Below are 19,238 nucleotides of genomic sequence, written 5' to 3'. Positions count from 1 at the left end.
AGATTAAAAAACTGTGATGGGGCTGCCCCTACTTATTAGTAAAGTTAAAGATGTCATCACTCTTTTAGAACTATTTCTCTTTTTTATTAAAAAAATTTTTTTTAATGTTTATTTATTTATTTTTGAGAGAGAGAGAGAAAGAGAGAGCGAGAGAGCGAGCACAAGCAGGGAAGGGGCAGAGAGAGAGAGAGAGGGAGACACAGCATCTGAAGCAGGCTCCAGGCTCTGAGTTGTCAGCACAGATCCTGATGTGGGGCTTGAACTCATGAACCGTGAGATCATGACCTGAGCTGAAGTCCAACATTTAACCAACTGAGCCACCCAGGCACCTCAGAACTATTCCTGAAATATAACTTAAATATAAAATTGAAGATCTGCAAATACACAGAAGTCGAGGGTAGAATGACCTTACTGCTATTTGAGTACCTACTGACTTTCTATTTCAAATGTCCCAAAGAGCCCAAACTGCTTCCATATTAATTTTTACGGTTATTTTCCAATCCTAAAAAAAAAAAATCACATTTTCTAATGTGTTGCTTCCCTAAAATAAACAGGACTCCCTACATATGTATTTAAATTCATAAAATAGGAATAGCATTACTTGTTTCCTACTAAAGCCTATTTTAATAATGTTCTAAACCTCATCTAGGACGGAAAGTGCTGAAGTCATTATCTATTACTATTGGTTGTAATTATTACAAGGCCCACAATACTTTTTAAAGACCTAATTAAAAAGGAACGTGTTATAACAGCCATGATTATCAAACCAGAGGTGGGGGATCAGTCATTATGCCCTAAGGAGAGCTTTTCTATTTGACTATGTGAGCTAAGAGGTGGGAGGGTAGACCGACTAAGGAACCAGCAGTCCCACCCTGGCCTGCCCTCCGTTACAATTCCACTCAAGGCACCATGAACGAGCCTGTTGCACATTTTAGTTCAACACGCTACCATATCTTTAACTCCGTTCTGAAAGCAAGTACAACGATAACAGGTGACAGCAATTTCCTCCACGTTCGATGTAAAGGAATAGGTTCCAGAAGACTTTATTAGGCTCAAAGCATCCTTTAAAACCTTTGAAGACATATCTGAAGCCAGAATCATCGTATTTACCAACAAGTCTTTTCTAAACTCTCTGGGTGCATCTATTACATTGGAGTTCTGTTTCTTCACTGTGCCTTTTTATGCAGATCTGATTTACAAACATATTAAATGATTCTAAATGTAATACTGCCCTTTCCATCATAATGATAATCTCTTTTGCAGTCTGGTAGCCAGTGTTATGTCAATGGTTTTAGTACCCGACAGCATTAATCTCGTAACTACCGGTATTGGAGCAGCTGACAGAAGGGGAGCAGATATCTACTGTGTCCTTCAAAGATACAGTTATAGCCTCACATCAGATTGGCAAGAGGTCGCTAAGCAGAAAACTTAGGACCAAATTCAAACGATGGTCTCAAATGCAAAAGAAGATTTCAATTATATGCCTCAAGGACCATACAATAACAAATCATTTATATAGGCTGACTTACCGTTGTTCTCAATAAAATGTTGCTATCCTACAAATGTATTTTCAAGTAACTTCCAACACCATACTGGACTTTCGGATACCTTTGGGTAAATCCTACCAGAATGACACGTTATACTTTACTAAAACAATTTAGTCAGTACACAAACATTCATAGCCTATCAGATGCTCAATATTCAGTTCTCTTTATAACGATTTAGAATAAGGGCAAAACGTGTTTGGTAGAAAACAGGACATAAATGACAAGAATGAACACCCATCTGCTGTGTCTTCAACTGCGTCAACACGACCAGAAAGATGCTTAGTGTGTCCTTCACTTAGTTTTGAAATTAACAAGGCATGAATAGACATTATAAGATGTGGAGCTGAAGGAACCACTATTACTTGGATTATTTAAAAATACAGAAACATTCATAGTTTGCACTTCAGCTGCCTTCAAAAAGTTGATGGAGACGCTTGCTATTAAACAGTATGATACTAGTTTATGTATACAGTTAAGACATCAGGGAAAGAGGCCATGGTGAATAAAACATTACATGTATAATGTTATTATTTCCTACAGAAGCCTCATTGATTAAAGATAACCATAACATCTCATGCAAGTAAAATCACCCTCATTTGAAGCTGCTCAAATATGATCAGTGATATAGTTTTACAAAAGACAAAAATGTGCTTATATTTATATCATCTGTGTCGGGGCGGGGGTGGGAGGGGGAAGTTAAGTAAATACTGTTACCAACACCATATTGTTTTGCTCAGTTACAAATAAATAAATGTTTTTTTATAAATGCATCTATAAAAATATATATATATACACAAAATAAATATACAAATGGTAGACAAAAATACTATGGATAATAACTGGAATACAAAATCATTACTTTGAGCGGCTGTATTTATCTGATAGTAATGAACACATTTCTTTAAAAATGGTGTGCATTCTAGAATTTGAACTAATTAAGATTACTGTTCTCATGTCTCACTCCTTACAGGAAATTTTCTACAGGTTAAGTGAGGAAACAATTTCATTTGCAGATAAGGGAGCCTATTTCGGAAGGGAGGAAAGAACACTATTCCTTTAGGACAATTTCAAAACAAATAAAGCATCAAGAGATCATGCTGATGGGGAACATAGGCAGACAGTCCACGTGACCACCAGCGTCAGTGAAGTAGAAGAATTCCACCCTCTGAAACTGTACACGGGGACGCTGAAAAGTGTGACTTTGTAAATATGGAGGGTGAAAAAGGAAGCTATAGTTAGTCCTTACTTGGGAAAGATTTTGTTTCTTTTCTACCTCTCATCAAAAGAAACAAGTTTTGAGTATCCCCAAATTCTTTTCCTTATGAATGGCTTCCTTCCAAACTATACACAGGCTTCTCAAAAATTTGCTTCGTTTTTTTGGAATAAGTTCTTGGTACTAGTTTAGACTTAGATGGGGAGACACAGACATCATGTACAATATAGCTTGATTTCCTATTTTAGGGTTTCTGGAAGCTAATTTATTATTATTAACTACCAAATAACGTTCCAGCATGCAATTTATTATTACCAAAGATTTGACGAGTGACATGGCTCAAGTAAAAGAAACTTCTTTGGGCATTAACATGTTGATGTAGATCTTCAGGCCAAAGGGGGAAAGAAAACAAAGAAATGAATAATACATATTTCTAAGGGCCACCTTTACGTAGAATAATGGTGAATCCCATCTAAATTAGGGGTTTTACAGTGAGAATAACAATATCCAGATTCCATCTTGGTTTCAACATGGAATTCATGCGTGAGGACACCACTGCCAGGACTGTTTAAATCACGAGGCTCTCGATTTTCTTCCTCTTTTCCTACTATATTGTAATCCAGGAAACCTGAACAGTTTAATTCAAAGACATCAGGAGGACAAAGAGGTCTTCCTTTCCTCAACGGTGTAAACTCCTTGGCAGTGAAGGATCCAGCCCTCTGAGTAACTATTACAAAATGAACGGTTGGCAAAACTTGGAAATCAGACCAAACCCTACTGGTTTGGCCACGCAACTGTACTCTGGTTAAGACTATTAAAATAATTTGTTTTTCTTCTTGCTACACACGAGGTCCAAGCTTATTAAATACAGAAATTCAGCATTTTTAGTAAGACCTCAGAGCTGGCGGCCAGTTGCCTCAAGAGAAAATGCAAGCTTCTGCTTTTCTCCTATTCATCATTTTCAAATTAGTTCCCTTATTTCAGTACAAGACACAGTGATACAGTCGCAGCCTCAAACAGTGCTGGAAGCTGCCAGCCAGCAAGGTGGCAGTTATGTCTCAAAGCCACAAACTGTTTCATCAAATCCATTCCACTTGACTCATCCACTGGCAAAGATTTAAGGCTGTAATTTATCATTTCGATGATTCACTTTGTGATTCGCCTCCGAAGTGGTTAGTTTCTTCCCCCTTGGAGCATTTAATACCATTTTCTCAAAATGCAAGGCACAAAGGCAGCTGAAAGATTGTAAGATTTAGTCAGATAAAGCCTCTCCCATTCTTTGTCTAAACCAATCTTAAAGACAGAGAAAAATACGGACCCGCCAACAGCCCTGTATTTTCAAGACAGCCTGAGATTAGCTGAGGCCATGAATGTTTCCACATCCCAAGCTAACTGGAAGCCAACACGTATATAACATACCACATGACTCAACGATAAGTTTTCATAAACCACCACTACTGTATTTGTGACATGCACTCCCTCCATACTACCATCCAGTGATTATTTTCTGAGAAGAGCCCTTGGAACACACAGACCAGAGTTCAGTCAGGTTTCATCTACACCCAGCACTGCGCTACCACAAACGGAGCCTTAACAAACACTTTCTATGCGAACCGCGGTAACGATCACGACTACGATCTCCCCCCCCTTATGCTCAGTATCTGCTGGTGTGGGCCTCTGCTCGAGTTTCTGGGAAACGAGTGCATATGGGGCAGCACCCAGCATTATGACCACCTTTCATTCTCTCTGGAAGAGGGAATGCCCAAGTCCACGTCCCTGGGGGGCTTGATAAATGGATTTAAAGTATCTCCTAACTTGTGCTCGTGTGTAGGGTACAAAAAAATGCTCCCAACTGTATGGGCTACGTTGATGTATTTATTGTGCCCCCAAGTTCTTGGAGGAAAGGTAGATGAAGACACCGCGAAGTCATGTTCCTGTCCTCTATGCTGTAAGGCCACCAACAGCTTCAAATGAAGCCATGGACCTGGCTGTCCTCCATTCAGAATAAGATAAGCTTAGGGGCACCTGGGTGGCTCGGTCCATTAAGCTTCCAACTTCGGCTCAGGTCATGATCTCATGGTCTGTGGGCTCGAGCCCCGTGTCGGGCTCTGTGCTGACAGCTCATAGCCTGGAGCCTGCTTCGGATTCTGTGTGTGTGTGTCTCTCTCTCTGCCCCTCTCCCCTCGCACTCTCTCTCTCTCTCTCTCAAAAATAAAAATTAAAACATAAGAAAAATTTTAAAAAGAGTAAGATAAGTTTAGCATTCCCATCTTTTATACTGTGACATGTTATCTTGCGTTGGGGCTCCTGGATTATCACTTCCCCTCCATAAATAGTTTCCTTTTTCCCCCCTCCACAAACAGTTTTAACACGATGGGCCTACAAGCTACATAACTAGTTCCCTCTCTATCCTACTTGACTCAAAGAAGGACCACCTTAGCCCAAAATAGCAGCAGCATTTAGATGGCCTAGCTGCTGATCAAATGACGATGCAATTTTTATGTGTCTTTCTCTATGTTCATAAACCCAGTCTCTATAAAAAAGATATCTTTGTGGGAATTCTGCACAGAAATATGAGTAAGATGGCTTTCTCTTCTTTGGAAGAGAATAACACTGGACAGACCTCTACTGATGTAGAAGCAGGATCTATACCTTCTGTCTCCCCACTCTCACACAAATAAATAAAAGGCAGGAACTTGGAAAGGAATAGCTTGCTCAGTTTAGGTCCTACTGATGTTTTTCAAGTGGAGTAAGTAAGCCTTCTGCAGTTTCTGGTCTTTTCTAGGCATGTGTCACAACCTACATTTTCCTTCCTGTTTCTTTCCCGTCTGTGTTAAACAAATCTAAAGCTTCTAACTAGGGCAGATTAAACTGTTTGTTTATGGAATCAACACATACGGTATATGTAATGCGTCAAAATCAAGGACTTTTAACTTCCCTGAAATATATATGAATCGTTCAGTCAAAATTAATTATTGGTTTGAAATTTTATGATCTGAAACTTTGTAATAATTAAAGCCAAACGAATTAATCACTTTTTAAAGTTATGACTTATGGGGTGCCTGGGTGGCTCAGTCGGTTAAGCATTCGACTCGTGGTTTCAGCTCAGGTCATGATCTCACGGTGTATGAGTTCGAGCCCCACATCGGGCTCTGTGCTCACAGTGCAGAGCCTGTTTGGGATTCTCTCTCTCTGCTCCTATCCTGCTCACTCTCGCTCTCTCTCAAAAACACATAAAATTTTAAAAAGTTAGTCATTAAAGTTATGACTTGTATGTGCTCTTAGGTGGAAGAGAGGCAATGTAGCTGAATGAGAAAAGTGCAGATTATTAATTAGACTTCATTGATGTAGAACTTAGGGAATGAGAATCTGCAAGTGAGTTCAGCTGAAGTTTATATTTGATATACCTATACTATTTGCTTGGCACAAAACAAAACAAAAAAAAAACAACAAAAATAAACAAATGAAATCTTCAACTACAGATACATCAGCACAAATTTATTCCTAACTTTGGAAAAGCCTATACAAAACTCAGTAAATCATCCAACAAATAACTATAGACCTTAAAAAAGCTGTGAATGTAAAACGGGTTAACATTTGCAAGGTGTTCAGAACAGTGGTTTGCACACAGCAAGACTCTATAACATCTACGATGATTGTTCCTAGTCATGTGCAGACAAAGGTATAAGAAGGCACTAAAACCATGTCCATACGCTCATGAAATTCAGCCTAGAAGACCCTACAAGCTTGGAGGTTATGAGGCAGAGGCCATGTTATTAATAACAACAACTAAAATCCAGTATTGGGGAGTATGCAATGATGCATAAACATTATTGAGATACATTTCAGGTATTGTGAAAACTATTCTCATCTTTTAACTCAGTAATCCTAATTTTGGAAATATACCTTCAAGCAATTATATAATATGGGAAGAAAATCTAGGGTCATTAAGGAATTCAAAAGCATGGCCCCTGTAACATTAAAAAAGAAAAAGCAGGGATGCCTGCCTGGCTCAGTCAATTAAACTTCCAACTTCAGGTCATGATCTCATGGTTCATGAGTTCCAGCCTCACGTTCTCGACAACTTAGAGCCTGGAGCCTGCTTCAGATTCTGTCTCCCTCTCTGCCCCTCCCCTACTCATACTCTGCTTCTCTCTTTCTCTCAAAAATACATAAATGTTTGGGGCGCCTGGGTGGCTCAGTCGGTTAAGCATCTGACTTCAGCTCAGGTCATGATCTCACACTCCGTGAGTTCGAGCCCCATGTCGGGCTCTGTGCTGACAGCTCAGAGCCTGGAGCCTGCTTCTGATTCTGTGTCTCCCTCTCTCTCTGCCCCTCCCCTGCTCATGCTCTGTCTCTCTCTGTTTAAAAATAAATAAAAACATTTTAAAATAATAAATGTCAAAAAAGTATATAAAAAAAAGAAAAAGCAAAAAAAAAATGTCTGACAATATAGTCACATAGATGCACAAACTTTTAAGGAATAGACATAATTAAAGGAATAGATATGAAGACTATAAGTGTATTTTTAAATTTTAAAATATTATTTAAAAACAAAGATTTGATATTTTAGCCACAACTAAATGAAAACATATCCATATGAACAAAACAAATAGGAACACAAAATTTACAACAAGGCCAAATTACAGGTGATTTTCCCTAACTCAAAACCTTCTAAGAAAATATCATACTTCAATTATTTTTCTAGTTACATGCAATGAAAAACACATTTTAGGTAAAGATAGGAAATACATATATATTTGTAAATACATCAAATACTTCCAAATGGGATTTCGCCCCAGGAAAATGTTAGTATTTACTGTAGTCAAAATGGAGAGCAGTGATACTAATAAAAGGGAAAAAAAATGACATAATGATTAGAATTAATGAAGTAACTGGGTCCAAATCGGAAGCCTTAATCATCTTTTTTGTGTTTGAGTGCATCTTGAGGATGGTCTTTGAAGCTATGGAGGCAGATGTTTGCAAAGTTTGTTTTCATCTCAAGCATTTCCATCTGTACAAGAGCTGCCCTTAAGAGACCTATATTCCTGTGGTGTTTGCGTTTCTGCCCACAGGAGATCAGGGTGAGACACAATCTTGGAATGGAGGTTTGTTTTTGGTTTTGGGGTTTTTTTAAAGAATCATTTCCCAAGCTTCCTAGTACTGACGAGACCTCTGCACCAGTTTCTCAACCTCGGCTCTGTTGACATTTCTTTGCTGTGGGCTGCCCTGTGTGTTAGGGGTGCTAAGCAGTATTTCCAGCCCCGACCCACCAAATGCCAGGAGCACCCACCCTCCTTAGCTGTGGCAACTAAAAATGTCTGCAGGCAATTCCAATGGTCCCTCGGGCAGCAAAATCACTCCCAGTTGAGAACCACGGCTCTAAAGTGATGTTTATTTATTTGTTTCTTACAATCACACAGTGCTTGCCAACAGCTAACGGGCTGAGCAAGTCTCATGACTGTAACTTGTACGTCCTGCTGTTCTTTATTTGTAGTCAAGACGTCCAATTTGACACCGAAGAACAAAAGACAGTTACTTGGTTCAAACAGGAAAGCTACTCTAAGAATGGACTTTTTCTTCCAAAGCTCAGATAGAGATGAATCTTACCTTCATTCAGAATTCCAATGTCATTCTATTTTATTTCATTTTTCGAAGCCATCAAAAGATATTCAAGTAGTAACTACAGTAATGGTGCTAAGCAGTTGTTAAAAATATTCCAGAGGTCCTAGCATTTTTTTTTTCAGTATTTCCAGCTTAAAAATATTTAGAGACTTATGATGCAATTTCACTTAACTATTGTCTATCTGGAATGTTATTTCTTAGTAGTTTTTGTTTAAAGTTCCATTAGTATGTGTTGGGCCCCTAGTTTGCAGAAAATTAGGCCATATATATTTTTTAAGTTTTTTATTTGGGGGGGGCAGAGAGAGAGGGAGAGAGAGAATCCCAAGCAGGCTCCGCACCGTGCGGCTTGAACCCACAAACCTTGAGATCATGACCTGAGTTGAAATCAAGAGTTGGATGCTTAACTGACTGAGCCACCCAGGCGCCCCAAGGCCGAATATTTTAATGTGTCAAGTCACTGAGATCTCCTAACAAATATAAACCCCTGAGAAATACAATCAGCTATTAACCCTCAGAACACCAAGAGGATCCACTAGACATAATTTTACCTTTTGAGTTGCATTTTGAAAAGTTCTTATAAGGGTTGATATATCTGGCTTTTACCCTTTTTAGAGAGATTTTATTTTTTTTTAAATTGAATAAAAGCTTGCTTTATCTTGTAATTACTGTTACCAGTCCACCGCAACTTTTTGTGTAACTAAAATTTTTTGCAACATTTTCCTATTTTTTAGCATTCCAAGAATTATTTCATCATTTCTGATTGACTATTTCCAACTATGCTGAAAAAGACCAAATAATATGAAAATGAAAGAATAGGGGCGCCTGGTTGGCTCAGTCAGTGGCACGTGTGACTCTTGATCTCAGGGTTTTGAGTTCGAGCCCCATACTGGGGGTGGAGCCTACTTTAAAAAAAAAAAAAAGCAGCTGGGGTGCCTGGGTGGCTCAGTCGGTTAGGTGTCTGACTTCGGCTCAGGTCATGATCTCACAGTCTTGAGTTCAAGCCCTGCATCGGGTTCTGTGCTGACAGCTCGGAGCCTGGAGCCTGCTTCCTATTCTGTGTCTCCCTCTCTCTCTGCCCCCCCCCCCCCCCCCCGTTCATGCTCTGCCTCTCTCTGTCTCCAAAATAAATAAAAACATTAAAAAAAAATTTAAAAAAAGAATGAAGGGCTGAAGGAATTGCCTACAAGGATGAGGCAACAGGGAGATTATCACAGTTTTATTCCTGCATTTCCAAAATACTGCGTCCCCTTTCCAGAAGTTATAAAATACGTCAGGAGACTTTAATTGAACAGAACTGAAAATCAAAAATGCTCACTTTCCACATTAGCAAACAGAAGAAAAGTGACAGGAGGTACTTCACAAATATTAGACAAATTTGGCTATGAATGAAACTGATCACACAGGCAAGACCACAGACGATATCAGATATCAGATATCTTCAGATGACGATATCCTAGATGGGTTTTCTCAGGCCGGAGAACTGAAGAGGGAGCAGTGTTAGAATTCTGAGCAAAGAAGGAAATACAGGATTCTCATCCAAGGAGTCATTCCACAGGAGGGAGGACACCGTTCACTATTTTTGCTAAAAAGATATGTGACAGCATTTTCTCCTCCTTTAGGATGCTTGCATAATAAATTTTATCATGTTTAGGCAACAAAATTTTTTGTACGTGGTTTGTAAACAGACAACTACCAAAGGCAGGAGGGTGTACAAAGGTGATTAGAAGTAAAGAACCAATGTAAAGTTGAAAACAAAAAAAAATGGATTGATGAATCTCATGGGGATTTACATATCCAAACTTAGAAATATTTTGTAATAATGGACAGAAAGTGGCTCCTCTCTTCAACAAAATTGTGAGCTCTCCAAGTTTTAAAGTATTGATTCTTTTTACAATTATCAAGTGAAAACTCAAGAAAAAAACCAAGAAGTACAACAGGATGTAACCCAATAGAGATGTATTTTAAATCTGCAGTCGGTATTTTTAAGATGAATATAGCCCAGGTTCATGCGCAGCAGGTGACTGTTTAGCAGCTAGTTCCATTAAAAACAAAATGCTGCCCATTTCAGAAATCTCTACCTTCAAAATCAAGAAAAGATGTACCAAAAATCTGGGTTTACCATACTCAAATTTTAATCCAAATTAAAATGTTTACTATATTAATTCTTTAAAAAAATTTTTTTTAACGTTTATTTTTTTGAGAGACAGAGAGAGACAGAGCTCAAGCAGGGGAGAGGCAGAGAGAGAGGGAGACACAGAATCTGAAACAGGCTCCAGGCGTCAGAGCCCGACGCGGGGCTCGAACACATGAACTGTGAGATCATGACCTGAGCCAAAGTTGGCCCCTTAATCAACTGAGCCACCCTTTACTATAAGGCGCCCCTTTACTATAAAGGTGGCCCTTTACTGTATTAATTCTTATTAAAATTTCTAAACAAAGTTATTTTTCACTATCCCTTTATTCTTACTTTTGTAAGATAATTTCAAGTATAAGAAATCATAATAATATAAAGGGTCCTCAGTACCTTGATAAGTCAGTGGTGCTGGGCTGGCTTTTATGGTACAAAGCAGGGCAAGGCCGTCAGAAGTGTTTCGGTTGCCTGGGCTCAGTGAGTGCTGTTAAGATACTGTGTGTTCCCAGGTGCCCACACATGCGTGTACACACACACATATACACACACTGTTGAGGAAACCTTAATCAATGAAAGAAAACTCTCCTGAGCTACAAAATACAGTTCAAAGAAGGGCACAGTGAGATGCAGTCAAAAGCAATCAGTCATCTGGATCTATTTTAAGTGGGGTTTTTTTTTTAATTAAAAAGAAAGAAATATCCTCTCATTATCTAAGAAGATACACTAGGTTACCTCTCAAAACAGACTCATCTATGTTTGCAACCCTGAAAACAAGAAGCTATATCATTTGAGATTTTGTTTGGGGGGAAACAATGTGGGGACCTACTTTGGAGAGGAAGGACCCACTCCCACGAGGGAAAATGCTGTTATTAGGGTCTTCCCTTATGTTATTTGCTGTACAAATTCAACAAGCCCCGTGGATGATAACGGATTTTCGGTTGTATTTTATGGATCCAGGTGGGAGCAAATTTGCACCCCAGATCTGCACTCGCAAGGCCAGACTGCGTATGTTAGTTTTCTAGTGAATTTTCCAATAGAAAATTCTTACCCATGATAGTTGGAATCTGCATCCTATTAACATAAACAAGATACGTTACTGATCGCATAAAAAGGTATTTTGAGGGGGTCTGAGAACTTAATCACTGTTAACACTGGAGAGATAAATACTGAGTTATTTACCAAAGAACTTTACAAATAACTGATTTGCCCACATTCATTCTTTCGAAAGACTTATCTCTTTTTCAATAAGGTCATTAACACAGAGCTCATCCTACCAAGAAATGTTCTTCTAAATGCCGCATTAGCCATAGGAAAGCCCTCACCTCCTACCAAAACAAATCTCATTACCCACCAACCAACAAAGGGTATTCAACTGTGGGTCAAATTTTGTTTCTGGGAGGATCAGAGTAACGCTACATTTTCTCCTCTTCAAGAACTGTCATATGGTGTCCCCAGAGGAAGTTTTAAGAAAGATGTGTCAAATTCCTGTACTGATTCTGCATTTCAAGTGTCACAAGGAGGGCTAGCTCCTGGAACTGGGAAGCTGCCAGCTGGCAGGAGCCCAGCTTGTGGGCAGGTCAGTGATGCAAAAGCTCTTCCTTTTCCCACTTGCTTTGCCAGATGCGGATAAAGGAATACACGCCTGCAGGGCTAACAGAAAAACACTGAAAAAATGAAGTGATACAAGGAACTGGATACCCTAACTATAGTAACTTCAAAACAATTCTTTCAAATTTTAAAAACACGGACAGTTACGAAAGTAATAAAAAGTAAGAATTCCCCCTTAGAATGTATTACTGGCTATATAACCCATTGTCTTAACGGAAAATAAAGAGTGATTCGAAATCTGAAGTATCAAGGGCTATGATGTCCAGTACGGGAGCCACCAGCCATGTGTGACCACAGAACGCTTGGAATGTGGCAAGTCCCAATGAGACGGGCTATGGGCGTAAAACATGTGCTAGATTTTAAAGACCTTGTATGAAAGAGACAAACAAAAACCCCCACAAAATATCTCACTAACAACTTTTTCAGATTATTTACATGTTGAAATGACAATATTTGAATATACTGGATTAAATCGTATCAAAATGGATTCACCAGCTTTTTCTTGCTATTTTCAAAAGTGGCTATTAGAAAGTATAATGTGCATTGTGTGGCTTACCTTATATTTCTAAGGGACACAAGTGAGCTGAAACACAAGTGTGTCTATAACAACTATTTATGGGCCATGAAGTCCTTACCAAAAGCTATGAAAAATGTTTTTAAATAAATAATTGAATTTGGCTAATATTTCTTGAAGACCAATGTGCAAGACATTTTTGGTACATAAACTACAGGTTAGATTGTGTCAGATAAAGAAAGAAATGACTACAATCAACTGGAAGAAAACTCAATATAAATAAAATAATACAAAGCAAGGGTAGGACAGTGAAGCAAAGTATTTCAAGGGATAATCAGAGCAGACTTGTAAAAGAGGGGTCTTTTGCGGTGAATGTTAAAAAATACGTAGGATTTTACAGGTCTAGCACTTTAGAATTGACAAATGTCTTTGTGGCATATTAACACCATCTTCTGAAAAAGGAAACACATTTTCAGAAAGGGCTAGAGGGGGTATAGCTCAGGGGTAGAGCATTTGATTGCAGAAGGGGTTAGAAAGGTGGGATCGATAGCCTAGGCAAAGAAAAGGTCGAGGTGTGCAGGTGCAGTAGGTAAGGTGAGGCACACGTAGAATGGTGAAATGCAGGCTAGGGCCAGGTAATAACTTCTGGATGGCCTGCAAGGGAATCTGAACTTTCCTATAGGCTACAGGGATCATCCAGTATTTTCTACCAAGTGTGAACAGGATCAGAAACGCAAAATGGGAACATGACTCAGGCATGGAGAATGATCTGGGAAGAGAATAAACAGAGGCTTGTGGGTCAGGTAGAATGAATGCCCAGTAATAAGAAGTCAAGGTATGGTGGGTCCTTTAAGAAAGAAAGCACCAAGGTTAACAGGGGCAAGTGAGCCGCTGAGGTAGTAAGGGACAGTCACAAGAGTTAGCCTAGTAGCCAGTAAATGACGATCTGAACTCAGGCAGTGTCAGTTCAGGATACAAACAGCACTCTGTGGGTAGAGGTGAAGGAGCAAATAAATGATAAGGAAGACTGAAAATTAAAAAAAAAAATGGATATGTGAATGGCATAAAGCGTATGAAGAGATGCTCCACGTCGTATGTCATCAGGGAAATGCAAATTAAAGCAAGGAGATACCACTACACCCCCATTTGAATGGCCAAAATCTAGAATACTGATGACACCACTAGCTGGTGGGGAAGTGGACCATCAGAAACTGTCACTCACTGCTGGTGGGAATGCAAAGTAGGACACCCACTTTGGAAGACAGTTTGCCGCTTTCCTGTAACTAAACATACTCTTACCATATGATCCAGCAATCGGGCTCCTGGGTATTTACCCAAAGGAACAAAAAACTTAGGTTCACACAAAAACCTGCACATGGATGCTTACAGCAGGTTTATTCGCACTGCCCAAACCTGGAAGCAATCCAGCTGTCTTGGAGTAGATGAATGGACAAATACACTGTGTTCATCCAGACAATGAAGTATTATTCAGCACTAAAAAGAAACAAGCTAGAAAGGCAGCCATGAAAAGACATGAAGGAATCTTAAATGCATATTACTAACTAAGCGAAAGCACCTCATGTGAAAAAGGCTACATGCTGTATGATTCCAATGATGTGACATTCTGGATAAGGTGAAACTACGAAGACAAGAGGAAGATCAGTGGTTGCCAGGGGCTGAAGGGTGGGAGGGATGAACAGGTGGAAACACAAAGGGATTTTAGTGAAAATACTCTGTACGACACCGTGAGGATGGGTACATGTCATTACGCATCTGTCCTAACCCACAGTATGCACCCCAAGGGTGAGCTGGGCCCTGACTGGAAAGTAGGGAAGTGGGATGATAATGTGTCAATTGTAACGAACGTAGTGCTCTGGTGGGAGCTGTTGATGATGCGGAGGTTATGCATGTATGAGGGGGGCGGGGATATCTGGGACCTCTGTGTACATTCTGCTCACCTAGAACTACTTTACTATTTAAAATTTTTTTTAACGTTCATTAATTTTTTGAGAGAGAGAGGGAGACATAGAATCTGAAACAGGCTCCAGGCTCTGAGCTGTCAGCGCAGAGCATGATGTGGAGCTTGAACTCACGAACTGTGAGAGCACGACCAAAGCCGAAGTCGGACGCTCAACTGACTTGAGTCACCCTAAAACTACATTAAAAAAGTCTTGAATACATTTTGTTAAAAAAAATCCAAGAAAAGGAGTGGAGGTAATCAAGTTGCGTTCAGATAGAACATAATCATAACAGGGAAAATGGGAAACAAAGAAATGGAAGAAGGTAGAAAGAGAAAGATGCTGAGGTACCGCTCAAGGTACCTCAAGCCGATATCAAGAAAATTCATGAATTTACTCAACAAACATGTACAAGCACCTATAAACTCCCAGGTACCATGATGCAGAAATTCATGATAAGGGACTATTTAGGGGTCATGTGTGGAGCATGAAGGAGAGTGATGCCAGGAACCAAGGAGAATGAAGGTGGCTTGGGTCAGCTGCTATGTGGAAGGTGATAGGTCATCAAATAATGACAATTAGACACATCTACTAACACTAAGATCCCAGCTGATGTTACAGCATGAATAAGAAATAGAATTAACTGGTAGGGTTACATGACATGATACATCAACCTTACAAAACTCAGAAGCATTAAAAGGGAGAAACTACTTTTTCCCAAATACAAAAGATTGACAAAAATTGGTAAGAAAATGTGACAGGTATCGACAACTCCAGGATATTCAAATGAATATGTAGAAATGGTTACCCATCGGGTCCATCCACATTAGGAAGGGCCCTCCCTCCTAACCAAAACAGAAAAAAGAAAGAAAGAAAGAAAGAAAGAAAGAAAGAAAGAAAGAAAGAAAGAAAGAAAGAAAAGAAAAGAAAAGAAAAGAAAAGAAAAGAAAAGAAAAGAAAAGAAAAGAAAAGAAAAGAAAAGAAAAAGAGGATAATGGATTAAGAGCCTGAATTGGGGAGGGGATTATGAAAGCAGGGTGAAATTCAAGAAGACTCAATGAGTGTTTTGGGTGTAAGATGAGAAGATCCTGGTCAGAGAGGAATGTCAAAGCTGACAAACCCTATGGGTACAGTATTTCTAAGTGATGACAGAGTCCAAGGGATATCTGTGTTGCAGCCAGCAGAAATGGAATTTAAATAAAGGGGACTAGGAAGGAGCCAGCTAGCATTTCAGCTAGCTGCCAACCTGGATGGTGATATGGCTAAAGATAGAGATAGCTAATATGACCATATAGCTCAGTTTGTGCTTACACACTGTGGTCCTAGGGTCAAATCTGGTTTGAATAATATATTGCATAGTTGCCCTAGTTGTAGGTAATACAGCAAATTAAAAAAACAACAAACAACATTAAAGAATAATACACTGGCATCCTATAGTTTGGTGACTGCCACAGAAGACAGTGGTTTTAACCAGAGAGATTGGATATCAAAGAATCTAATTACTGAATAACAGTAATAAATAAATGAGGAAGCCCTATGGATATCTTTCCAACACTGGTGAGAAGGGGTGTAGGAAAAGAAAGGGCCATTGAGAAGGTTTCATAAGATATCATGTTAGTAATGCTTTCAATTAGGTCAGTAAGTTGAAGGGATTGCAGAAGGAAAAAAAAGGACACATCCAAATCTATTCCCAATAGAAAGTAGGTTTTATAAGACATAAAAAAAAAGTGTTAACTGAGGGAAAAAAGAGACCCTGGCAAAAGCCTGTCACTCTCAGGATACAACAAGAATATCCATTCTTTTTATTTATTTATTTTGAGAGCAAGAGAAAGAACAGGTGCACATGCACATGAGCAGGAAAGGGGCAGAGAGAAAGAGAAAGAGAATCCCATGCAGGCTCCACACTGTCCATGCAGAGGCTGATATGGGTCTTGATCTCATGAACTGTGAGATCATGATCTGAGCTGATATCAAGAGTCAAACACTTAACTGACTGAGCCACCCAGGTGCCCCAAAATACCCACTCTTAATTACAGAAGTCCCTTCTATATGAATGGTCATGAATGGTTGGTCACCAATCTTGATACAGGGTTACAAGTGCACAGCTAGCTGTCTAATTTTAACAGCAATCATGGAGCTCTCTTGGTTTACTCGCCATTATTTGGGTTGTTGATGAAGTACGGAGTCAATTTAGTGATGTGGAATGATCAAGTATCTAACAGGCTATGAACAAAGAAAATGGCTGTCCAACTTCAAATTCCCTTTTCAATACTGGTTGCACTGGCATAATGTAGTAAGAGCCCCGATGACAAGAATTTTTTCTTGAACTCACTCTGAAACTTTCACATCTAGATATGACTGAAGAAAAATACGAACAAACTATCATAAAAGCAAAAAGAACTAGGCAATTCCAACTTTTAGACAAAGCAGCCATTAAACCCAAACCAACAGACGTTTCTCTACACCTGGCTCATGGAATACCGGTGGGGGCCCAGCCACGGCCCAGAACACAATCCATCCATCCTGTGGAAAAAGAGCTCAGACGCTTTCCCATTGGCAAGTCCTGCTCTCCCTGGGGTTTAATGGCCTCAGAGAAGGAGTTTATTCTAATGAACTTCCAACTTTTATAGAGAGAAATATTGTGAAGCATACAGTTGGCTTTTCCCTTATTTCTTTCTCTCTTTTGTAATTCCCCGATTTGTTTAGCTCCATATCCTGCTACACTGAACACAATTTTTCTCAATCTAGCAAAGAGGGAACACAAAAGAGCTTAACTAACAAAAAAAGTTATGGTAAAACTGGAAAATAGCCACTAAAGGGAAACCTGATATTATTAAACTGGTAAGAAATGACAATTAGGATGCCTTAGATGTTTGAAAAATCTAGTTGTATTTTTGTAAAATTGTTTTTTAAAAATTCTACAAAATACATTATAAAAGATCTGTACCTGACTCTGTAAGTCAGAAAACTTTATATTAATAACCATCAGTCTTAACAAATTCATACTTAATGTTCTATTGGAAAACCTGTGACACCAGGGAACATTTGAGGGGGTCCTGAAGGAAAAGAAGTGAGATAATCATCACCACTGGGGGATGATGGAGCGTGAAACTGATGACTGAAGCAGGTAACCTTTCTAACCCCCAACTTCTAGTTTTATAACTTGATGATGTGAATATAGAGGTTTGCTTTTAATAAAACATAAGAATCTAGAAGTTATGGGTTTAAGATCCCAAAGAGGTGAAAATACAATTCTTTTAACTATCATGAAATCAAAGATAAAGAACTTTAAGCAAACATTTATGAATGCCTCTGACGTCGTTCACAAAGAGATGATTAAATGCCAAAAAAACTGACAAAAATGAACCAAAAGACAAAATCAACCTTTCTAACAAAAAATTCAGACTTAGCTACTGACTGATGAAGCAATTCCAAAATCTTGTTTAAAAAATATTTCTAAATTATAGACCAAAACAGAATGCCAGTCACTCACTCAGATTTCAATTCTCTACAGAACTACCTATTATAGTATCAGTGGTATTTTGATCCCAACTTCGGACACCGACATAAAACAGCTAAAAGTAACTCAGCAGTGGTTGATCAATTAGGTTGCACAGGTGGCCATTACCATAATAGGACTTCGTGGTTTAGATTTTATTTCCCTCCTACAAGCAAACTTGGACAGGAGTGGGCAGAGATCCCTTTAATGAGAAACGGGAAGATACATCTGTAGAAGAAACAAGACTGTAATCTGGACGTTCTGGCGTCCACGAGAGAGCAAACACAAAAGCCACCTTACCTCCCATCGGCATAGTCTGCATCTGCTCCGCCCCACCAGACGTCCGAGTCATCCTCCTCTGCATCTGCCGAATCAATATTGTCACTCTCCTCGGCCAGCGGGCAACAGACAAATTCCACTCCTCGGAACTTGTCAATTCCACAGGGCAGCAACATGCCATAGTCATGCAAGCTGGTACTCTTCTCACTGCAGGTCTACAGCAAGGTAAGGAGGAAACAATGAGAGTGCGTTGGTTTCTTTGTAAGAAAAGCCCCAATCTCGTAACTGACAGAGACCCAACGTACCAAGGGCCAGTTGGACAGTGCAAAGGACCATCTGCATTTTTGAGTGGATTTACAAGTGTCTTCAGCACAGACCACTTTGGCACCCTTATTTTAAAACCTACGTGTTACTTATTTAAGAAGGCTATGTTGTGATATTACGGAAATTAATAAAAACAACCGGAATGGAAACTAATTGGGAAAAAGGATCTAGAAGAGAACTGTATTGTGAATAGATATCAGAGAACCAGTGCTTTCTTGCGTCATTAGCGTATCAGGAAGACGTGACGGCTCGATGTACATCCCCAGCTTACTTCCATCTCCGTTACAGATGGAAGTTTCTCTCACTTGGATGTATCTTACTCTAGAAATTCTAACTCTCTTGGCTCACTTCCAGAATAACAATCCTGGGAAGAAAAGAAATTATCCTCTGCTATGAATCAAAATTTACAGTCTAAATTAGAGATTTCTCTTTCAACATTTTTTTTGCTTTCCTGGGATTTGTGAGGTTTGCACAACTCGAGATTAACATAAAGCTTTGAAGGCATCCACTGGTGACAGAGGAAAGATTAATAATTCAACA

At 39.2% G+C, this 19,238-nt stretch overlaps 1 protein-coding gene across 7 annotated transcripts in view; it reads right to left on the bottom strand.

The window, feature by feature from the left end:
• APP (amyloid beta precursor protein) overlaps positions 1 to 19,238 on the bottom strand; it is a 272,213-nt gene that overhangs the window by 137,740 nt on the left and 115,235 nt on the right. For all 7 annotated transcript variants that reach the window (XM_027041765.2, XM_027041766.2, XM_027041767.2 and 4 more), the window contains exon 5: positions 18,396 to 18,589. In XM_027041765.2, coding sequence (XP_026897566.1) covers positions 18,396 to 18,589 — 194 coding nt within the window. The remainder of the gene's footprint in view (positions 1 to 18,395; positions 18,590 to 19,238) is intronic.

This window comes from Acinonyx jubatus, chromosome C2, assembly GCF_027475565.1.
Source record: "Acinonyx jubatus isolate Ajub_Pintada_27869175 chromosome C2, VMU_Ajub_asm_v1.0, whole genome shotgun sequence".
Lineage (NCBI taxonomy): Eukaryota > Metazoa > Chordata > Mammalia > Carnivora > Felidae > Acinonyx > Acinonyx jubatus.
The sequence above is the reverse complement of the archived record's forward strand: the minus strand, read 5'-3'. Positions and strand labels throughout refer to the sequence as shown.